Source organism: Theropithecus gelada, chromosome 11 (assembly GCF_003255815.1).
Source record: "Theropithecus gelada isolate Dixy chromosome 11, Tgel_1.0, whole genome shotgun sequence".
NCBI classification, from domain to species: domain Eukaryota; kingdom Metazoa; phylum Chordata; class Mammalia; order Primates; family Cercopithecidae; genus Theropithecus; species Theropithecus gelada.
Genome location: NC_037679.1, coordinates 84087454 through 84111530, shown reverse-complemented (window position 1 = coordinate 84111530; position 24077 = coordinate 84087454). Strand labels below are relative to the sequence as shown.

General features: G+C 52.2%; 1 protein-coding gene across 4 annotated transcripts in view; it reads left to right on the top strand.

Annotated features, from left to right (window-relative positions):
* Positions 1-11638: 11638 nt before the first annotated feature.
* Positions 11639-24077, top strand: part of SCARB1 (scavenger receptor class B member 1) — an 88859-nt gene continuing 76420 nt past the window's right edge. For all 4 annotated transcript variants that reach the window (XM_025401899.1, XM_025401898.1, XM_025401895.1 and 1 more), the window contains exon 1: positions 11639-12009. In XM_025401899.1, coding sequence (XP_025257684.1) covers positions 11884-12009 — 126 coding nt within the window. In that variant the 5' untranslated portion in view covers positions 11639-11883. The remainder of the gene's footprint in view (positions 12010-24077) is intronic.

Here is a 24077-nt window from a genome sequence, read left to right as displayed (position 1 = left end):
ATTTTTATCAGCAATGAAACCTTTCCAAGAATTCCCCTAGCTCACCTGTGCTCGTGTTTTTTGTTTGTTTGTTTGTTTTGTTTTTTTTGAGACGGAGTCTCGCTCTGTCGCCCAGGCTGGAGTGCAGTGGCCAGATCTCAGCTCACTGCAGGCTCCGCCTCCCGGGTTTACGCCATTCTCCTGCCTCAGCCTCCCAAGTAGCTGGGACTACAGGCGCCCGCCACCTCGCCTGGCTAATTTTTTGTATTTTTTAGTAGAGACGGGGTTTCACCGGGTTAGCCAGGATGGTCTCGATCTCCTGACCTCATGATCCGCCTGTCTCGGCCTCCCAAAGTGCTGGGATCGCCCATGTTTTTGACCAGCATTTGCCACCACGCCCAGCTAATTTTTGTATTTTTAGTAGAGACAGGGTTTCACCATGTTGGCAAGGCTGGTCTCGATCTCCTGACCTCGTGATCCGCCTGTCTCAGCCTCCCAAGTGCTGGGATTACAGGCTTGAGCCACCGCGCCCGGCCTAGTCAACCTTCTTTTTTTTTTTTTTCTAAAGACAGCCTACTTTTTTTTTTCTTTATTTTTGAGTCAGGGTTTCACTTTTGTTGCCCAGGCTGGAGTGCAGTGGCACGATCATGTCTTACCGCAGCCTCTACTTCCTGGGCTCAAGCGATTCTCCTGCCTCAGCCTCCCGAGTAGCTGGGACTACAGGCACATGCCACCAAGCCCGGCTAATTTTGTGTATTTTTAGCAGAGAGGGGATTTCACCATGTTGCTCAGACTGGTCTTGAACTCCTGGCCTCAAGCCATCCTCCCGCGTTGGCCTCCCAAAGTGCTGGGATTACACGCATGAGCCACTGTGCCGGCTGTTACCTCCAGGCTTCTACCCCAACAGTTGGACGCTGCCTCTAAGCCTCTCTTTCTCTCCTCTAATTCCTTTCCCACCACAGAATCAGTTCCTGCAGTGGTCTGAGCAGGAAGTGGAGAGAACACTCGAAATTGGAGACTTCGAGGATATATACAAAGGTGCAGGGAAAACAAAACGAAGAGTGAAGCTGCTCCCACCCCTGGGGCTGAGGGGAGGAGGGCAGGGAGTGTCGCCTGGAACCCGGGAGGAGAGAGGAGTCGAGAGAGGGCTGCCTTCCAGGGACCGTGACCTTTGCTCGAGAGCTGCAGCCAGCCTGTGTGTTTCAGTTCACTGCAGTTGGGGTGTCACAGGCCACCCCAACATGCAGTGACTTGGAGGTGCTGTTAATGATACTACTGGGGCAAGAGGTATAAACTGGGGTGACTGCACCGTCTAAGGCGCAGTGGTCCCTGATGATCTGTTCCTTGGGCAGAGTGAGCACTTCCCTGACACAGCACCTTTGCACTTGCCGGTTCATTTGCCAGAAATGTCCTCCCCAGCTCTCACCCTTCCGGTCTCCCCACTCCAGCCCCCATCTCCCTGTGGCATTACCTGTTTATTTCTCTCATTAGCACTTAGCACCATCTATAATCATTATCTATTTATTTCCTTTAAATATGCTTATAAATATATTTATAAATCTCTCTCTCTTGCTCTCTCTCTCTCTCTCCCCCTTACTAAAAAGGCCTGGGCAGACCAGATGTGGTGGTTCACACCTATAATCCCAGCACTTTGGGAGGTCTAGGAGGGAGGATTGCCTGAGTCCAGAAGTTTGAAACCAGCCTGGGCAACATAGTGGGACCCCCCCATTCTCTATTTAAAAAGATAAAAATAAAAAAAAATAGCTTGGCTGGGTGTGGTGGCTGACACCCGTAATCCCAGCACTTTGGGAGGCTGAGGTGGGTGGATCATTTGAGGTCAGGAGTTTGAGATCAGCCTGGCCAACATGGTGAAACCCCATTTCTACTAAAAAATACAAAAATTAGCTGGGAGTGGTGGCGGGCGCCTGTAGTCCCAGCTACTTGGGAGGGAGGCCGAGGCAAGAGAATCGCTTGAACCCAGGAGGCGGAGGTTGCAGTGAGCTGAGATCACGCCACTGCACTCCAGCCTGGGCGACAGAGCAAGACTCTTGTCTTAAAAAAAAAAAAAAAAAGGCTGGTGTAGTGGCACATGCCTGTAGGAGGTTGAGGGTAGGGGGATGGCTTGAGCCCAGGGGATGGAGGCTGTAGTGAGCTTTGCGCTCCAGCTTGGGTGTCAGAACCAGACCCTGTCTCAAAAAAAGTAAGGCCAGGGCAGAGAGGACCTGCCTGCCTTCTTCCCCATCTGCCCCCAGGCCCTAGCACACAGTAGGCCTGATGCATAGTGAGTGCTCAGCAAGTATTTGCCACATGAATGAATGAATGATTGAGCATGTCCATCCCTTCTCTGGTAGTTAGGATAGGACCAGGTGGTCTCAGAGGAACCTACTGGGTCCTGGGTAGGAGTCATCCTCTTCCTCCAGCTGCTGTTGAGAGTGGGAGCTGATAGAAACTTCTCTTCTCTGGTGGCCTGGCCCATGGAGCGGCCTATTAGCTCACGGCTGCCAGCTGGGTCCTCCCCACACACTTGCACCTTTGTCCTGGAAAGCATGTCTGTGTCGGAGGGTTAGTCTTTGTCAGAGAGGACATATCAGAGTCCCCAAAGGCCAGGGACAAAGGTGATGATTGATTGCTATCCCTGAGTCAGAAAGGAAAGGCTCCTGAGGGAAGCCAGTGGTCGGGGACTCAGACAGGTGTGATTTTGAAGGAAGACAGGATTTACAGGGCCTCTCTCAGTCTGTTCAGGCTTCTAAAACAGAGTACCATAGACTGGGGCAGCTCATAGACAATGGACACCTATTTCTCACAGTTCTGGAGGCTGGGAAGTCCAAGATCAAGGTGCCAGCAGATTTGGTGGTGGTGAGGCCCTGCGTCCTGGTTCACGGATGGCAACTTCTCTCTGCGTCCTTGCCTGGTGGAAGGGGAGAGGCAGCTCTCTGGAGCCTCGTGTGTAAGGGCCCTAATCCCATCAATGAGGCCTCTTCCCCCATGACCTCATCACTTCCCAAAAGCCCCACCTCCTAATACCATCACATGGTAATTCGGTTTCAATGTACAAATTTCAGGGGACACGTTCAGACTCTAGCACAGGGGCTAAAGTCCAGGGGCAGAGGCTAAGTTTCTGGAGGGGGCTGTTTGGGGGCTCTGGAGACCTTCTCTGATATTCACAATATTGCAGGGTGCATTTTGACTTACTGAAGAGAAACAGTTCCTAAAAAGTCACTTGCAGCAACATAAGAGATTCACATTCTGATGAAAATCTATGCAGGCACCTCCGGCCTCAGAGCCGTTGCCCTGGCTATTCCGTCTGCCTGGAATGGTCTTCCCTGGATCTCAACATGTTCCTGCACTTCCTGCAGGTCTTTGCCCAAATGTCACCTTCTCACTGAGGCTGTCTCCAAACGCCCCATTTAAATAGCAACCCCTCTCCCCCAGTAGCATTTACACTATTGAGTTTCTCCTCCTAAAGCATGCATTGTCCTCTAACTGCCTGTCCCATGGAAACGCAGCGTGCACAAACCACACACACAATTTGAAACATTTTATGACAGAGGAACCTGTTCTGAAAGAAGAAAAATATAAAAGAATTTTAGGGGCCTCATTTTAAAAGTAAAAAGAAACAGGTGAAATTAATTTAACTTGTATCTATTATTCAACCCTTGATACCAGATAGTGTCATTTCAATGTGTGATCAATATAAGAATGTTGAGATATTTTATGCTGTTTTCATACAAAGCCTTTGAAATCTGGGATGAATATGACACGGCATATCTCATGTCAGACTAGCCCCGTGTTAAGTGGCCCATAGCCACATAAGGCTGGTGGCTACTATATTGGATTGCACAGCTCTAATATCATTTTGCTTTGTTTTTTCAGATGAGGTCTTGCTCTGTCGTCCAGGCTGGAGTGCAGTGGTGCCATCTTGGATCACTGCAACTCCTGCCTCCTGAGCTTAAGTGATCCTCCCACCTTAGCCTCCTGAGTGTCTGGGACTACAGGTGCGTGCCACCATGCCCAGCTACTTTGTGTGTGTGTGTGTGTATTTATTGTAGTGACAGGGTTTGCTATGTTGGCCAGGCTGGCCTCGAACTCCTGAGCTCAAGCAAAGCACCTGCCTCGGCCTCCTAAAGCGCTAGGATTACAGGTATGAGCCACTATGCCGGGCCCACAGCTCTAACGTTTTATAAAGTCACCAATGATGATGTTTATCACTCATTGTTATTGCTTGTCTATTAACATGTAGGACTTGCGAGGCCAGGGGCTTGCTTATGGTCCCTGCTGGGTCCCCAAGCCCCCAACACAGTGCCCAGCACAGAGTAGGAGCTCAGTGTGAACTGAATGAATCCAGCAGGCACACGTGAGCTCTCTTTCCTCCCTCACCAGCAGCGATCCAGGTGGCAAATGTGGCTAAAATGCTTTCCTGGCCAGGTGCGGTGGCTCACGCCTGTAATCCCAGCACTTAGGAAGGCTGTGGCAGGTGGATCACTTGAGCCCAGGAGTTTGAGACCAGCCTGGCCAACATAGTAAAACCGAATCTCCATTAAAAATACAAAAATTGGTTGGGTGCAGTGGCTCACACCTGTAATCCCAGAACTTTGGGGGACTGAGGTGGGCAGACCGCCTGAGGTCAGGAGTTCAAGACCAGCCTGGCCAACATGGTGAAATCCTGTCTCCACAAAAATACAAAAATTATCCAGGCATGATGGCAGGTGCCTGTAATCCCAGCTACTTGGGAGGCTGAGGCGGGAGAATTGCTTGAACCTGGAAGGAGAAGATTGCAGTGAGCCAACATCACACCATTGCACTCTACCCTGGGGAACAAAGTAAGACTCCTCCTCAGAAAAAAAAAAAAAAAAATTAGCCGGGCGTGTGGCATGCACCTGTAATCCCATCTTCTCGGGAGGCTGAGACAGGGAGAATTATTGCTTGAATCCGGGAGGCAGAGGTTGCAGTGAGCCGAAATCACACCACTGCATTCCAGCCTGGGCCACAGAGCGAGTCTCCATCTCAAAAGAAAAAAAAAAAAAAGGTTTCCTCTTCCTTTGCTTTTTACTTTGTCCTTTCTCACCCCCGTCTCTTCACTTTCCTTTACTTTCTTCCTCTTTTTCCTTTCCCTCAGCAAACAGCGTAGTGGTAATGTTCGTGCCAAGTCACTGGTTCACATCTCTGCTCTCTGCTCCGCCAGGAGCCAGCTGTGCCTCCTTTAAGGAAGCCCTTCAGCTTCCCTGCAGTGTGTTCTTTTTTTTTTTTTTTTTTTGAGATGGAGTCTCACTGTGTCACCCGGGCTGGAGTGCAGTGGCCGGATCTCAGCTCACTGCAAGCTCCGCCTCCTGGGTTTACGCCATTCTCCTGCCTCAGCCTCCCGAGTAGCTGGGACTACAGGCGCCCGCCACCTCGCCCGGCTAGTTTTTTGTATTTTAAGTAGAGACGGGGTTTCACCGTGTCAGCCAGGATGGTCTCGATCTCCTGACCTCGTGATCCTCCCGTCTCGGCCTCCCAAAGTGCTGGGATTACAGGCTTGAGCCACCGCGCCCGGCCCCCTGCAGTGTGTTCTGTTGCCCCTGGGGACGAGAGTGATTCTTCCCAGGCTGGGGTGGGGCACAGGGCATGCGGCTGCCTGCAGGGGGTGTTGGCTCCGCCTCACACAGTCACCTCGGGAAGCATATGACCAGGATGAGCCCATGTAATCCTCATGACCACCCTAGGGTGCAGGCATGACTCAGACCATGCCCGAGCCACTGATAAGGGAGCCGGGGCACAGAGAGGCTGAGCAACTTGCCCCAGGCCACCACGCCAGGCAGCCGCATGGCCCGGCAGCAGAGGCAAGCTTTTACCTTGGACTCTGGTAGATGTGATTCATCCACACACACTGACCAAGGGCCTACTGTGGGCCACGTGATGTTCAGGAGCTGGGGGCACAGCAAGGGGTGAAACAGGCAGATTCCTGCCCAATGGAGCTTTTTTCATCCTAGAAGAGGAAGGAAGCCAATCAAACAAGCAAACACCTGCCCTGGAGGGCGGTCGGTGCACAGAGAGAAATGCAGCAGCCAAGGGGGATAGGGAGGGTCCTGTGGGTGGTTTGTAACTTTCCAAGGGTGGGCAGGAAGGCAGTCATTGCTGAGAAGATGACATTGGAGCATGGACCTGAAGGAAGGGAGGGTAAGCCTCCTGGGTGTTAGGGAGAGGAGCATTCCAGGAGGGGACCAGGGAGTGCAAAGGTTCTGGGGCATGAGCCCGGCGGCAGGTGGAGGAGCTCCAGGGAGGAGGGTGTGGCTGAAGCAGAGTGGGCAACGGGAGGGAGGGGGATGAGGTCAGGGAGATGTGCCGATCTGGGTGTGTTTTGACTTTGTCTCTCTAGCATGAGATGTGGTGATCTTGTGGGCCATGGTGAGGGCTTTGACTTTTACAGTGAATGAGGTGGGAGCCACAGAAAGGTTTCTTTCTTTTTGTTTTCTTGAGAGACAGGATCTCACTGTGTTGCCCAGGCTGGAGTGCAGTGGCACAATCATAACTCACTCACCGCAGCCTCGACTTCCTGGGCTCACATGATTCTCCCACCTCAGCCTCCTCAGTAGCTGAAACTAGAGGTACGTGCCACCTTACCTGTCTAATTTTTTATTTTTTTATATAGATGGGGTCTGGCTATGTTGCCCAGGCTGGTCTGGAACTCCTGGCCTCAAGGGATCCTCCTGCCTCAGCCTCCAAAATCACTGGGATTATAGGCATGAGCCACCATGCTTGGCCATTTCTTTAAAATAACAGTTTTTATTGAGATATAATTTGCATATCATACATTCACCCATTTAGAGTATATAATTTGGCCAGGCATGATGGCTCACACTTGTAATCCCAGCACTTTGGGAGGCCAGGGTGGGAGGATGACCAGGATTTTGAGAGCAGCCTGGGCAACAAAGCGAGACCCTGTCCCAACAAAAATGAAAACAGGTGTGCATGGTGGCATATACTTGTCATCCAAGCTAGTCAGGAGGCTGAGGCGGGAGGATGGTTTCAAGGCTTTAGGGAGATTACACCACTGCACTCCAGCCTGGGTGACAGAGTGAGACCCTGTCTCTTTTTTTTTTTTTTTTTTTTTTGAGACGGAGTCTTGCTCTGTCGCCCAGGCTGGAGTGCAGTGGCCGGATCTCAGCTCACTGCAAGTTCTGCCTCCCGGATTCAGGCCATTCTCCTGCCTCAGCCTCCCGAGTAGCTGGGACTATAGGCGCCCGCCACCTCGCCCGGATAGTTTTTTTGTATTTTTTAGTAGAGACAGGGTTTCACCATGTTAGCCAGGATGGTCTCGATCTCCTGACCTCGTGATCCGCCCGTCTCGGCCTCCCAAAGTGCTGGGATTACAGGCTTGAGCCACCGCGCCCGGCCGACCCTGTCTCTTAAAAAATAAAAGTAAATAAAGTGTGCAATTTAATGGCTTTTTGTATATTCACAGAGTTGTGCAACCATCATTACCACCACGTTTACCATCACTTTTGGAACATTTTCACCACTCCAAAATGAAACCCAAACCTGTAACAGTCACTCCTCATTTTCCCCAGCCCCTGGCAACCACTGGTCTACTTTTTGTCTGCATAGATCTACCTACTGTGGACATTTTTATATAAGCGGAATCATATATGTGGCCTTTGTGTCTGGCTTCTTTCACTTATCAGTGTTTTCAAGGTTCATCCATGGTGTAGCATGCGTCAGCACTTCATTCCCTTTCATGCTGAGTCATATTCCAGTGTGTGGTTATGCCACATTTTATTTGCCTGTTCACCAGCTGATAGGGGTGGCGGTTGTTTTCGCTGCTTGGCTGCTGTGAACATTTGCATCCAGGCTTCCATGTGGACACGCGCTTTCCTCTCTCCTGGGCACACACGCAGGAGTGGAACTGCTGGGTCTTAGGGGACCCCTATGTTTACCTTTTGAGGCTGCACCATTTTACAATCCCACGAGCACCTCATGAAGCTTCCAACCCCTCCAGGTCTTTGCCTACACTCATTCTCCATCTTTGATCACGAGAGGATGCTGAGCAGAGGAGGAAAAGCATCTGACTTGATTTTCCAGGAGCCCCGTGACACCATGTTGATCATGTTTTGTTATCAGTACTCTTTCTTTTCTTCTGTATCTTTGACTTTCCCCAGGGCAGGACCTCTCCCTCAAACATGACGAAGTCTTTTTTTCCCTCCTTCAGCTGCCCTCCCTGCTGCCGGAAGTGACTCCCCTCAGCAAGGCCAAGGTGGCTCACGTGTCTCAGCACCCTGTCATCTCTGCCCTTCTCTCTCGTTGAGTGACAGCATGGCGTGACATGAGGGCTCTCCAACCATGGCCTTGCAGCCTTCCTGGGTAAGCACCACGTACATTTGGACCTTGAAGACTTGGTCATGAATCAGAGTTAGACTGAGTGAGATGGTCAAGGCAGGTCAGTATCAAGGAAGTGGGGGAGGGTGTCAGGGCCAGGCAGACCACAGATTTTAGTTAACTGGCTAATTTCTGAGAACTACAAAAGTCATTTAAGAAAAGGCAACTGCACAGCTGAAGGCTGTTAAGGCCTTAAGGAATTCAATGAAGTGATATTAATTAATCAATTGATCAGTTACTTGATTAATAAATGAGTTAATTAGCTGATTGAGTAAAGTATTTATTAAGTACCTGCTATGTGCCAGGCATTTTTCCAGGTGCTGGAGATACATCGATAAGCGAAACAGGGTCAGCTTCTGTCTCTCAGGAGTTGGAGGAGATGAACAAGTAAACAGATGAGACCATTTCACACAAAACAAGGTGGCCTCACAGTGGGCTAGGACTCCCGTTTTCGACAGATGCAACGGAAAAGGCTTCTCTGAGGAGTAGGTTTCAGCTGAGCCCGGAAGAGGAGAGTGGGGAGCCGTGGAAGGATCTAGGGAAAGTGTATCCTAGACAGAGGAACTGTAAGTGCAAAGGTCCTGACACAAGAAAAAGCTGGGGACGCTCAATGAACAGAAACAATGGGGGAGATGGCAGGAGATGGAGGCAGAGAGATGGGCAGGAGCCAGGTCATGTAGGTCCTGGAAATAACAATGACAGCCCCCAACTCAGTTGCACTGACACATTCCAGGCACTGTTCTAAGCACTGGCACGTTTTTTGACTTGTTTAATCCTCACGGTAACCCTTGGAAAGCGGCTCTTCTAATCCCTGTTTCATAGATGAGGAGACTGAGGCACAGAAAGGTCCACACCACTTGCCCTAGGACTCCAATGTGGGAAACCCCAGAGCCTGGATTTCTCTGAACCTGTCCCCCTGGGCCACCATAGCCTCACCCTAGCCACTCTGACCTCCCTCAGGAGTTGGGCCCTCCCCCTTGGGGCACTGGACCATATTCGGCCTCCTTAGAGGAAGGCAGTGCCAGGCAAAGCTGTCTAACCAGAACATAGCAGATGCTCCGTAAATATTGCTTCAGGCCAAGACATGTTGCTTAAGGATGGCCCTGGGAGAAGGCTGCTTTCTTCTGGGGTTAAGTAAGAGGTTTAGAGCATTCAAGGACTGAGCCTGCCTTACCCAGGTGCTGGGACACCACCCTCCTGTCCCTGTGTAACCCAGAAGTCTCTTGTCCTCTCAATAACTTCATTCAGAAAATGAGGGGACTGGCCGGGCGCGGTGGCTCAAGCCTGTAATCCCAGCACTTTGGGAGGCCGAGGCGGGTGGATCACGAGGTCAGGAGATCAAGACCATCCTGGCTAACATGGTGAAACCCCGTCTCTACTAAAAATACAAAAACTAGCCGGGCGTGGTGGCGGGCGCCTGTAGTCCCAGCTACTCGGAGGCTGAGGCGGGAGAATGGCGTGAACCCGGGAGGCGGAGCTTGCAGTGAGCCGAGATCGGGCCACTGCACTCCAGCCTGGGTGACACAGCGAGACTCCGTCTCAAAAAAAAAAAAAAAAAAAAAAAGAAAATGAGGGGACTGGCCTACGTGAGGGGCCCAAAACTCAAGGTGGGGCCAGTGTTGCAGGACCAGAAGGCAGGCCAGGTGGGGTGTGGGGAAGGACTTCAGGGGGTTGTGGAGGGCTTCAGGGACACACTCACCCATCTAAGGGCAACTGCCACTTAGTGCCAGCCCGCTGCTGTGCATCTTCTTCTGTTTTCTTTTCCTCCCTCTCTCTCCTTTCTTTTTTTCTTTTCTTTTTCCCAGGGTCTTCTTGTCACCCAGGCTGGAGTGTGATGGTAAGATCAGGGCTCACTGCAGCCTTGAACTTCGGGACTCAAGGGATCCTTCTGCTTCAGCCTCCTGAGTAGCTGGGACCACAGGCGCATGCCACTATGCCTGGCTAATCTTTTAATTTTCTGTAGAGACTGGTCTCACTATGTTGCCCAGGCTGGTCTCCAACTAGTGGCCTCAAGCGATCCCTCACCTGGACCTTCCAAAGTGCTGGGATTACAGTTGTGGGCCACCATGCACCGGGCCTATTCTGTTTTCTTGAAGCAATTGCCTGCAATTATCCTTCACTCATTTGCTCACGTGCTTATCATTGATTTCCCTCTTCATTAGAAACCGGGGAACTGGGTTTGGGTTAACTAAGCTTCCCTGTGGGTCAGTTTTCTTTTCTTTTCTTTTTTTTTTGAGGTGGAGTTTCGCTCTTGTTGCCCAGGCTGGAGTGCAATGGTGCTATCTCGGCTCACTGCAACCTCTGCCTCCCGGGTTCAAGCGATTCTCCTGCCTCAGCCTCCCGAATAGCTGGGATTACAGGCACGCGTCACTACGCCTGGCTAATTTCGTATTTTTAGTAGAGACGGGGTTTCTTCATGTTGGTCAGGCTAGTCTCCAACTCCCAACCTCAGGTGATCCACCCGCCTCGGCCTCCCAAAATGCTGGGATTACAGGCGTGAGCCACCACCCAGTTTTCTTATCTGTAAAATGGAGCCATTGTGTGCAAAGCACTAAGGAAGGGGCCAGCACCTAGAAGACTCCTCAGTCATTCATTCTAGAATATTTACTGTGGGCAGGCATTCCCTGCCAGGCCACGTTCTAGAGTTGAGGACGAGTGGGGGGCCCTACCTCAGGGGCTGGCATCCCAGTTGGAGCACATGGTCAGAATGCAAGGATGCAAATGAATGTGAACCTGCCAGGGGGTGCTCAGTCATAGGGTGATGGTGGCACCAACGTTATGAAGGATAGGGCCAGGCGGATACCTGGGAGAACAGAATTGCCTGTGCAGGGTGTATGAAGGCCCTGGGGTTGAAGCCTGCGGGGCTTCTTCCAGGGACAGTGAGGCTGGAGATGGACTGGGGAGATGAGGGTCCATGGGGTGGTGGCGGGGCATGTGGATCGTTGTAAGGGTGGGCTGGCTAAGTCCTAATCACTGTGACCAACCTTGATGATGGTCCCGATACAGGAGGGGGAGGAGGAGGGAAAGGGAAGGGTGAGAGGCTCAGAGGGGAGAGCTGGGAGGAGGGGAGACATAGGTGGGGGAAGGGGAGGAGGAAGGGGAAGGGAGCAAGAGGGTGAGGGACTCAGGCCCCATAGACATTTTGGCACAGCGGCCACGAGGCCTCCTCCGCTCCCGCCCCAAAACGGAAGCGAGGCCGTGGGGTCAGCCGCAGCATAGCGGGGCGTGTCTTGGCGGCCATGGCCCCGCCCCCTGCCCGTCCGATCAGCGCCCCGCCCCGTCCCCGCCTCTCCCCCGCCCCCGGACCGCTCAGGCCCCGCCCCTGCCGCCGGAATTCTGGAGCCCAAGGAGGCCCGGGGGCGGTCTGGCGGCGCCGGCGATGGGGCATAAAACCACTGGCCACCTGCTGGGCTGCTCCTGCGTGCGCTGCCGTCCCGGATCCACCGTGCCTCTGCGGCCCGGAGTCCCCGCCTGTGTCGTTTCTGTCGCCGTCCCCGTCTCCTGCCGGGCGCGGAGCCCTGCGAGCCGCTGGTGGGCCCCAGGCGCGCAGACATGGGCGGCCCCACCAAAGCGCGCTGGGCTGCCGCGGCGCTGGGCGTCGCGGGGCTGCTGTGCGCGGTGCTGGGCGCTGTCATGATCGTGATGGTGCCCTCGCTCATCAAGCAGCAGGTCCTCAAGGTGGGTGAGGTACCCCCGGGGGTGTCCGCGCACGGACCCGGGCTGTTGAGCTCTGGGCGCCGAGGAGGACCCGCGCATTGCGGCCAAGTGCCTTAGCATGGAAGAAGAGAGCCTGTGTTCAGGGGCCGCGGGGGAGAGACACGCGCATAAGCATTGCGGTGGGTGGGCGACCGCAGCGGGATCGGCGCCCACCGGCTCCGCAGAGCACGAGGGAGGCCAGGTGCATCGGGAGGGGGCCGCTGCCCGCCTCTCCACCACCCTCATCGCCCCAGACTAAGGCTGGAGGGCAAAAGGGGAACCCAGGGGCTTTGCTGGAGGCGCAGGCCAGGGTTGGGGAGCCCTGGATGGGAGCCCACCCGGAGGCCTGACCCCCCCAGAGGGTCTGGGCGCCCACGACAAATCAGGAGTGTGGACGGGTTGCTTCCGTGGTGCCTCCCGAAGGAGCCCAGGAGTGCGACGCCTGCTTTCACAGAAGCCAGTAGCAGGGTCCGGTAAAATTAGAGCTGCACTTTGCTTGTATCCTGTGAGCCCGGGAGGACAGGAACCCTCTGTGAGGCCCACGTGGGTGCCCAGCTCACATGGTAGGTGCTCAGCTGAGCATCCTCCGCTGCCCAGAATCCCCCCATAAGAACCCTTTCCAGGAGGTAGAATGCGGGACCCTGTTCTCGCTGCTCACTGCCTTCATGATTCAGTCTGGAAACTATAAGCCGCTTTTCTCCCCAGATTCATGCAGAGACAGGCACCAGCCCAAGGTCCTCTGAGTGCACGCAGCCTGAGGTCTTTCCTCTGATCCACACTATTGCCCTTTCAACCAGGGAGACAGATTAGGCGGTCAGCTGGTCTGCAGATGGACAGACTCTGTCCTGGGTGCCAATGTTTGAATGAGCCTGGAGTTGGGGAAGGACTTGGAGACTGCAGAGTATCACATTTGAGCTAAAAGTCATTTAGAGTTTTGAAGCCCTGGAGCCAGCACCTGCAGTGGAGGGAAGGGGAAACTGGGGCTCACTGTTATCAAAGTTCCAGCCAGATGCTGAGCTGGGGTGAAGATGTGGACATTGTCACGCTAATGGACATCTTTTCCCCTTGGCCTGCCTCTTTAGACTGAGTTTCTTAAGAACGGCTCGTTGTCCACATTTCATGTCTGTTCCCTCATTTACAGAGCGAATGAATGAGTGAATGAATGAAGCATACGTCTGCTTAGATCTGGCTGCCACTTCTTGGGACCCAGCTAGCTGGCTTTAAATACGGAGCAACATGTGGCCTCTCTCAAGGTCTCTGGGTGAGCAGTTGTCTAGAGCATCTTGGCCATGTTGTGTCTATTTTTGATTTTTCAAATCTTATCCTGTCAAGCCTGTAGTCTGATTGCACAGAGGTCCCGGTGGAGGGTGACACTGTCTCTGGGGATGGCAGGAAAAGCAACAGAATGGCCTCTTCCTCCCCATGACAGCTCAGAGTCTTTCTCTGTTACACTTTGGGAGTTTTATTTCTGTGGCCTACTCATACTGAAACGTGTGTGTCAGTGACAGCCTTGTGGCTGCTGCAGTGCCAGGACCCCACAGTGTGTATGCAGGGTCCCTGGAGGGGCTGTCACTCAGGCAGTGCGAGCATGTGACCTTGTGCTGTGAGTGAGCACCTAGTCTCTTGCTTTGGGAGTGTGGGGGTGGTGGGATTTATGCCAGGTAAAGAGTCTCGCCAACTCAGTTATTCGGGGGCTGATTTCAAGGTGTTTTCTTTCTCAGGATGTCATCAGGTTAAGGATGCCAGTAGGATGTGTGTGCGTGTACCACACACGCATGCACCACCAAATTTCCCCACTCCTCTCCCGGGCTTCTAAAGAGGAAAACCACATTGTCCTCAATTGTCCTGGAGCTAGGAGCATCTGGCTTAAAGTTGAGCAGGAGCCTCCCAGCATCCTTCTGTAGATATCCCAAAGGCTATTGGTCTGGGGCTGAGTGGCGTGAAGGCAGGAAGACACGCCCAGCCCAAGACGGCCACTTCTGGAACCGCCCAGGCTGGAGCAGCGGCCAAGTGCCTTAGCATGGAAGAAGAGAGCCTGTGTTCAGGGGACAGGGCGGGAGAGACACGCGCATAAGCAGAGATTGCCCGCTGGTGTTTTCTTTGGCTGCATGAGTCTGTGTGCAACTTGAATGGGAGGCCTTGTGCTTTGATTTTTTTTAATATGCTTTTTGGTTAGTGACAGGAGTCCCTACAGTTGGCCCTCTGTGTCTGCAGGTTCTGCATCCATGGATTCAATCAACTGCAGATTGAAAGTATTCAGAAAAAATCCCCCCAAAATAACGATACAGCAAAAAAATAGACATAAAAACAATACTGTATAACAACTATTGACATAGCATTTACATCGTATTAGGTATTATAAGTAACCTAGAGATGATTTAAAGAATACGGGAGGATGTGCATAGGTGATATGCAAATATCACAGCATTTTATGTCAGAGACTTGAGCATCTGCAGGTCTCGGTATCTATGGGGGTCCTGGAACCAATTCCCCTCTGACACTGAGGGACGACTTTATATAAAATATATGAATACTTGCTCGTAAAAAAAGTTCAAATGGAGGAGAAAGAGAAAGTTTCCCCCATTTTATTCCCCTCCTCAGCTATTATCACCATCATTGGTGTGGATCTTTCTAGACCCTTTTCTGTGTACCAAGAGCCTGTATGTATACATATCAATACATATATTTTACATAACTTGAACTAAGTGCAAATGAACTTGAACATGTGTAATTATCTTGCAATTTGCTTTTCAATTCAAAGATATTATCTGAAAAATTTTCCATGTCTCAGCAATAAATGTACCCCGCGTTTTCCTTCATCACTGCTGGTTTTCCTTTGAATGGTTATAGACTTGTTTACCTGTTTCTCCACTGACTGATCATTTTCTTTCTTTTTTTTTTTTTTTGAGACGGAGTCTTGCTCTGTCACCCAGGCTGGAGTGCAGTGGCCGGATCTCAGCTCACTGCAAGCTCCTCCTCTCGGGTTCACGCCATTCTCCTGCCTCAGCCTTCCGAGTAGGTGGGACTACAGGCACCCACCACGTCGCCCGGCTAGTTTTTTGTATTTTTTAGTAGAGACGGGGTTTCACCGTGTTAGCCAGGATGGTCTCGATCTCCTGACCTCATGATCCGCCCGTCTCGGCCTCCCAAAGTGCTGGGATTACAGGCTTGAGCCACCGCGCCCGGCCTGACTGATCATTTTCTCTGTCACAAATGACAGCGATATCCCGACCCATCCCTCTTCGTGTGGTTCATGAACATTTCCATAGGGTGGATTTCTAGAAGTGGGGCCTTGGGAGCAGGTGTGCTCAGTTTGAGTTTTGAAGATTATGGCCAAATTGCCCTCTGCACAGCTCTGTTGCTACATCCACCTACAAGGTATGGGACGGTGCCACTTCCCCTATCTCTGCCATCACTGGTGATTACTGATTTATCATTACCATTTTTTGGTAGCCAAGTTCCCGTGTGTCTCTGGTCCTCCAAGGAAGGCCCAGCTGGTGGACATGGGGAGAGGCCCCTCACTGGGTTGCAAAAAAGGGATGGTCATCTTCCAAGGCCTCCATCTTCAATGATGAGCTGGAGTGAAGATGTGGATATTGTCACACTAGTTGACATCTTTTCCCCCTTGGCCTGCTTCTTTAGACTGAATTTCTTAAGAATGACTTCTTGTCTACATTTCATGTCTTCGTCCTTGTCACAGAACTTGGATGTGTGCCCCCAGGGATCTGAACCATGTCTTCGTTATTCACCAGATCACCCGAGGTCAGGAGTTTGAGACCAGCCTGGCCAACATGGCTAAACCGCGTCTCTACTAAAAAATACAAAAATTAGCTGGACATGGTGGTGCATGCCTGTAATCCCAGCTACTCGGGAGGCTGAAGCAGGAGAATAGCTTGAACCTGGAAGGCTGAGGTTGCAGTGAACCAAGATTGCACCACTGCCTTCCAGTCTGGGTGATGGAGTGAGACTCTGTCTCAAAAAAAAAAAAAAAAGAAGAAACTTAGATATATGTCTCAGCATGGGTAGGCCATAATTGAAAAAAGCTAATTACTAATCAAAAAAAGTAATTACTTTTTTACTAATTACTAATTGAAAAAAGCTCTGGTACTATTTATGTTAAAAAAAAAAACCCACCAAACAATATTCTATATTTTCTTTCAGTTTTTATTTTTATTTTTGTAGAGACAAGGTCTCACTGTGTTACCCAGGCTGGTCTTGTACTCCTGGCCTTAAGTGATCCTCCTGCCTTGGCCTTCCAAAGCACTGGGATTGTAGGTGTGAGCCACAGTGCCCTGCCATTATTTTCAATGGCTTAATATTAGAATATGTAAATGTTGAAGTTTGGGAAAGGTGAGACTAACAGAAGTGGATACTCTCATGAGAGAAGGCAGGACACTGGGGGTGTGGACAAAGGAAACCTAATACTTTATCTGTAATGCTCCTATTTTTTGTTTTAACAAAGAAAATGTATCCACATGCTACATATTTGATTAAAAATTACAAGGCCAAGCATGGTGGCTCACGCTTGCAATCCCAGCACTTTATGGGGCTGAGGTGGAAGGGTCACTTGAAACCATGAGTTCAAGACTATCCTGGGCAACATAGTGAGACCCCATCTCTACAAAAATAATAATAATAAAAAAACTAAGCTGGCACATGGTGGCATGCACCTGTAGTCCTAGCTACTCGAGAGGCTGAGGTGGGAGGATCTCTTGAGCCCAGGAGCTCGAGGCTGCAGTGAGCTGTGTTTGCCACTGTACTCCAACCTGGGCAACAGAGTGAAATCCCATCTCTTAAAAAGAAATTACAAATGAATAGACACATAGCTTTCCCCAAAGACTGGCCAGATGAATGTGCCACACGGACCGAGGAGGCACACTGCAAAGGGGCCCCGTGGTCGAGGTTGCTTGGAGAGGCTTTGGGGAAGTGCGACGCATTTCTTCTCCCTTCCACCAGTCGGGAGGATTGGAGACAGGTGTTTGGACGGACACACTAAGGGCCGCGATTGTGAACTTCATGGCATCCACTCACGGGCGGCTTACTGTGCACCAGGCAGGGTTCAAAGCACCTTTGTGAAAATCGTCTCGTTTAGTCCCTGCAGAGGGCCATGACATACGACTTATTGTCATCAGTGTCCATTAAGGAGACAAGATGAAGGGAGTAATTTGCCCCAAGTGACCTCACTGGTGTGTGTGTGTGTGTGTGTGTGTGTGTGTGTGTGTGAAAAGGTGTCTGTCTCTGTCCCAGAGGCAGATGCCATGAGAACGGGGACTCTTGCTCTCATTCCCTGGATCTGAGCCTGGCGTGCAGCTGTGCTCAAGTATGTGGGTGAGTAATGAAGGCCCATTTCAGGTCCTGGGGGGCACACATCCAAGTTCTGGTCCTCCAAGGAAGGCCCAGCTGGTGGACGTGGGCCTTCTTCCAAGGCCACCATCTTCAATGATAGGCCTTATGGCCTTCTTCCATGTCCAGGAGAGAACCTGGGTCCCCTCTGCTGTCTTTAAGTTGGTTTTCTAGTTGGACTCAACCTCAGTTGCCTTATCCCGCTGCTGGGCTGCCCCCGCCTATGGTCCCTGTCTCAATAAACGGCACCCCCATTTGTTTCCCCAGGGGCAGAGGCAAAAACCTTAGGTCATCTTTGCCTGCATGCTTTTTTTCTGATACCCCTGTATCTGTGGAGACAGGGGCTTTCCCATCACTGTCACTGCAGCGTCCCCGAGGGCCAGAGCAGCATCTGAGCTCCTTGCCAACCCTTCACCAGTCAGGTTACAGAATGAATGAGGCGTGTGCGACCCCCCAGCCCTGGCCTCAGGCTCTTTGTCTCACCCCTGCCTCCCTCAGCCAGAGCCACACAGTGAGCCTCAGGGAGCCCAGGCACCAGGGCCAGCCAGGGAGGGCACCGACTGTCCCTGAGTTTGTGCCTTTTGGGAAATCTTTGTCAATCAGTTAAAAGGTGGGGGTTCGTGAGAGATAACAGTCAATGGGCACTCGCTGTGGCTGCACACTGTTCTAAGTGTTTATGTACATTATTTCTTTTAGTATCTAAAATAGGTACTATTGTGTCTTGTTTTATTGAGGGAAATGGATGCAAAGAGCCGGAAAGTAACTTGCGCCATGTCACACAGCTCCAAGTGGTTGAATCAGGATTTCAAGTTGGGGGGCTCGACTCCACAGCCGGTCCTGGCGGCCTCTGCAGACTGCGTCCTCCCGGTTCTCCGCGTGTCTGAGCAGGTCGACTGCATGCTTAATGTGGGCGGTGGGGGGGGCCCTTCTTATAATGTCTTCCTGGGCTGCCCCTTCCTTTTCTGTGTATCACCAGGGAACAGCAGGGTCCCTTCGAGGCCTTTGTCCTGATAATCACCCCGCCAAACATTGCTGGTGCAGAGTGCACCCTGGCCTCTCCCTTCTGGGGGGAGTCTGAGACCAGGGACGTGTTCTTCAATCACAGGCACCAAGTGAGGCTCCCAGGGAGGCCATCTCTTCCTAGCCCAGGGCTCCCAGTGACCCTGGGGGCTGGACTCCCACCCGTCCTGCAGGGGCGGTCCGCTCTGCGCCTTTATCAGCCCCCCAGTGGAACCGGGGAGGGAGGTCCAGTGTCTCTAGCTACCGGGCGTTTCCTGTAGGACCCCCATGTCTGGACGCATGGGACAAAGCCCTTGAACTGATCACTGGTCACGGGTGGGGAGGTGGCTCCTCAGAGGAGAGCTCGGATCACAGGTGTGTGCCAGTTCTGTTTTGTTTTTCTTCCTCTTTCCTGCCATTGAACTTCCTACTCCTGGCATGTGAGAGACAACTTCAACTTACTCCCTGGCGACGGCTGAAAAACAGGGGCTATTTTTAGTTTGCCTGAGTCTAGTTTATTTGCTCGTGGTAGATTGGCCTCTCCCTGTCTTCATGAGTGTGTGTTTGCACACATGTGTGTTGGTGCGTGTACGTACGTGTTGATGGTGAAAACAGTGACACACACCTGTGTAGGCATGCACACACCTGCCTTGATGTGTGACCACATGATGTGTGTGCAGACACCTGTGTTGGTATGTGCCCACATGTGTTGACGCAGGTGCACATGGTGTGTCTGTACACGCACACGGACACACATGAACACACGTGTTTATGCATGTCCGTGTGTGTTGATGTCTGCACATACATGTTGATGTGTCCTGCTGTTGTCTGGCCTTTCCAGGGCCAGGCCCGGCACCCGGGGTTTCCAGGAAATATTCCCTGTCCCTTCCTGGAATGGCCGGTACTTGCTGTACCTCCACCGGGAGACGCACCCTGATTAATTAGAACGTGGTGAAGCTCAGCCACCTGGAATCGCCTTACCCTGGCTTTCGGTTTCTAGCAAATGCGATGGAAGTGAGTCCCCCCGCGTGGAGGGCTTGCTCCATGAAGGTGCTTTTCCTGGATGAGTCTTGGTCCTGGTGGCAATTTGCTGCGGGCTCGTTGGCACTGTCATCCGTGGGTCCTGCATGGAGGTTCCTTAGTGTCCAGAGGGTGATTCCATGCCTGTGGTCAGCAGAAGAGAGGCCCCGAGGCCATAGCCACTCCCCCCGAGGCTGAGCCCAGGGAGTTTGTGGTTTACGTCTTGGGCCTGGAGGAGTCTGTGGAGGAGTGTTCTGTGCAGGCCTTCTGCTCCGGGAGGTGCTGGCAGCTCTGATACCACAAACACATTAATTGTGCGGAGAATTCAACACTAGGGCTTGGTCAAAAATCAAAAACACAAAACAAAAAGAGAATCCCTTTTATTCACCTCGTCTCCCTCCCCCTGTTTGAATGTGACTTTGGGCTCCGCTGGCCCCCTTAAACGGCCCAGGGGCTGGCTCCCTGCAGGTGTCCGGCGATTTTCCTCCCAAAGCCTGGGTGAGATATGGAGCCACTCTGCCTGCTCAGAAGCTCCCCAGGCCCAGGGTTCCAGGAAGCCTCGTGGCCCAAGGCATGGCCATCTTAATTTTCTTGTTTTCTTTCCCTCCACTCCATTGTTTCTTCCTGTTCACTGATTGCCTGTGCTGGGGAGGGGGAAGGAACAGGAGGGGCCTGACCTTGTTCGCTTCCTGACATTTTGCGTGAAGTTCCTTCCACCTTCTCTGGAAGCTTCTAGAAGGACCCTTGAGGCTCTTTAAATCTCCATTATCTGGGTTTTCCTCCTGCCTTCCTGGCTGCTCTCGTCTTGCCTGCTGATGCCTCCTCATTTCCTTGGCCTCCTGCCTCCTACTGGTGGAGCCCTGGGCATCCTTTCTGTGCGTCCTCATCCCTCATCCTTGGGGTGAGCTCCTCCAGCCTCGCGTCTGAATGGCACCTCTGTCCTGACTACTCCCAAATTGGTATCCCTGGGCCCAGACCTTTCCCCTGAATCCCACCCCTGAGCATCCAATGGCATCCATATCTCAACTTGGGGTCAAAGGCAGCTCACGCTTGCCCCGGCTGGCTCCTCAACACCCCCGGCCACACCTGTGGCTCCCACCAGCTTCCCACTCCATCAGGAGCCTCCCCCCTCATCTTCCAGTTGCCTGGGCCAACATCTTGCACTCAGCCTTGACTGTTCTCTCCACTTCCTTCAACGAACGCGTCAGAAAGTTTTATGGCTTCATCTAAATATACCCAGATTCCAACCACTTCTTACCACGCCCGAGGCGCCATCACCTCTGGTCCAAGGCACCATCACCTTTCCCCTGGATTCCTGCATCCGCCTCCTCACTGGCCTCTCTGTGTTCACCGTTGCTCCCCAGTGGGGTTTCTCAATAAACAGCCACAGGAGCCCATCAAAACTGCACTTAACTTACCTCCTCCGCTCAAAGCCCTGACATGGCCAGACCCATCCCCTAGGAGTCACAGCCAGGTCCTAAACTAGCCCAGGACCTGTGCAATCCACCCCTGCCACTTTTCTGGCAACGTCCCCATTCCCTTTTCCCTTGCACAATGGCCTCCTGGCCATTCCTCAGCCCCACAGGTCCAATCGCCTTAGCTCTCTCGTGACACAAGCCCTCTCATCTCCTGTAGGTCTCTGTTCAGCTCTGACTTGCTCATGGAGACCCCCCCAACTCTGTTTGTGCATCATGCAGATTCCCCCTCATCCCCCTGTGCTCCCAGCCCTTCTTACTCGCTCTGCTTCTCTGTGGCCCTGTCAGCCACCGAGATACCCTGGAACTTCCCTGTGTCTCATGTTGATTGTTTATTGTCTATTTCTCCCCATGAGAATGTTGGACCATGAGAGCAGGGAGCTTTGTGTTGTTTGTTGCCATGACTGAAGCCCCTGGAACGATGCCTAGCACATAATCTCAGGTTCTCAAATATTTATTGAAAGGATGTTTAAAAGACAAGGGTTGTTTCAAAGGATGGTTCGTGACCAGTCGCAGGTTGTGGTCCTGTGCAGGGGGATGGGACCTACTCCTCCACCTGCCACAGCCATCGCCCCAGACTGAGCTGCCACCATCATTTCCCAGTGGGTGCTGGAGTGTCCTCATGGGGCTGTTTGCTCTGCTGATTCATACCACACTGTTGTCACTTCTCCCCATCAAAGCCAGGATGCTCTTTAAAACATGCAAATTGGGCCAGGCACAGTGGCTCATGCCTGTAATCCCAGAACTTAGGGAGGCCGAAGTGGGTGGATCACCTGAGGTCAGGAGTTCAAGACCAGCCTGGCCAACATGGTGAAACCTCGTCTCTACTAAAAATACAAAAATTAGCCAGGCATGGTGGCATGTGCCTGTAATTCCAGCTACGCAGGGGTTGCAGTGAGCCGAGATTGCACCATTGCAATCCAGCCTGGGAGACAGAGCAAGACTCCATCTCCAAAACAAAACAAAACAAAACAAAACAAAACAAAACAAACCCTATGCAAATCGGATCATTTCACGAAGCTGAATAAAATCTTCCTGCATTTGGTATCAAAGCTGTAGGCCTCATTTTCACGGGCCCTGCCCATCTCAACTCAGCATTCTCACCCCACTGCAACCTCACAGGCCTTCCTTTTCCTCCAACATGTCACGCGCTGTCCTGGCTCAGGGCTTTTGGACTTGCTTTTCCTTTTGCCTGGACCATCTTTTTGTCCCCCTGGCTCTTATGCTTGGTTCCTCTTTTATGTTTAAACGTAAACTTTTGAAGCTTAAATGTAACCTTTTGAAGAAGACACCCCCTGACTGCCCACCACACTCAATGGACAGTTGCCCCCCATGTCCACTGTCTGTGCCATCTGTGTGGTTTTTAAGCTGGAGGGCAATGGCCCCATCTTGGCTCACTGCAACCTCCTCCTCCCTGGTTCAAGCGACTCTCCAGCTTTGCCTCTTGAGTAGCTGGGATTACAGGCATGCGCCACCATGCCCAGCTAATATTGTATTTTTAGTAGAGATGGGGTCTCACCGTGTTAGTCAAGCTGGTCTCGAACTCCTGACTTCAGGTGATCCATCTGTCTCAGCTTCCCAAAGTGCTGGGATTACAGGCGTGAGCCACCGTGCCTGGCTTGTGCCATCTGTGTTATAACCACTCCATGCTATTCCCTTCTGAGCCCTTAACAGTCTCTGAAAGTATCTCATCCACTTGTGTGAGTTCCATGAGGACAGAGACTATATCTGTCTCGTTCATGGCTGCATTCCATAGTTGGAGACCTTTGTCCATGTCAGAGGACTGCTTAGGGTAGGACCTTGGGCTAAGGCAGAGAGAGGCCCCAGTGGGGGTCCTCCACAGCGTGGACTTTGGAGCCAGGTTCCCTGAGTTTAGCAGTGGCTCTTGCACTGCCTATCTCTGGGGCTGTGGGTGAGTTGCATAACCCTGCCGGGTTTGTTTCCCCGGGCCTCCCTCCTCGGGCTGTAGCCAGGGGTAAGCGAGGTCATATGCCCTGGCGAGCATCCCGAAGCCTGGATCGCTGGGATGCCTCCACAGATTGTAGGCCTGAGTCTTTTTTTTTTTTTTTTTTTTTTTTGAGACGGGGTCTCGCTCTGCCGCCCAGGCTGGAGTGCAGTGGCCGGATCTCAGCTCACTGCAAGCTCCGCCTCCCGGGTTCACGCCATTCTCCTGCCTCAGCCTCCCGAGTAGCTGGGACTACAGGCGCCCGCCACCGCGCCCGGCTAGTTTTTTGTATTTTTTAGTAGAGATGGGGTTTCACCATGTTAGCCAGGATGGTCTCGATCTCCTGACCTCGTGATCCGCCCGTCTCAGCCTCCCAAAGTGCTGGGATTACAGGCTTGAGCCACCGCGCCCGGCCTAGGCCTGAGTCTTAACACACTCCATCTGGATTTTGGTGACTTCTGCCTGGTTCCAGTGCTGGGGTGTTTCCCTGTCTGAGCTTTGGTGGCTTCTGATTGACCCCTTTCCTGCCCCAGCATGAAGGTGGAGTGGCCAGAAGGAAGGGATACGGGGGTATAAAGATGTCATCAAGGCTGTCTGTGGATGGTGGATAAAGAGACAGCACCTGTCCTGGTGGAGGGGCCACAGGAAGCGTGGAGGCTGTTTCTGGGGCCACCTCCTGCCTCCAAGAGGAAGCAGGGATCCTCCTGTTGGCATCTTGGTCCCATCAAGTCTCTTGGATGGGGCTGGGGTTGGGAGTGTTTCTCTCCCTGAGCATTTAAACCGAGGTTCATTATTTAGAATGGAACCATTTATGGGCCAGGCGCGGTGTTATGCCTGTAATCCCAGCACTCTAGGAGGCTGAGGTGGGTGGATCACTTGAGATCAGGAGTTCGAGACCAGCCTGGCCAACATGGTGAAACCTCATCTCTACTAAAAACACAAAAATTAGCTGGGCATGGTGGCACACACCTGTAGTCCCAGCTACTTGGGAGGCTGAGGCAGAGGACTGCTTGAACTCGGGAGGTGGAGGTTGCAGTGAGCTGAGATTGCGCCACTGCACTCTAGCCTGGGTGACAGTGAGATTCCATCTCAAAAAAAAAAAAAAAAAAAAAGGAATGGAGTCCTTTATGTTTCACTTTGTTCTCATTAGCAGGACTGTGCGAGGCTGAGTCAGGAGACCGAGGTCCATTCTGCTGGTGATTTCGCTCTGTGCAGGAATGTGGAGGTGTGGCCCATAAACATGCCATTTATGCAAAATCATCTACATG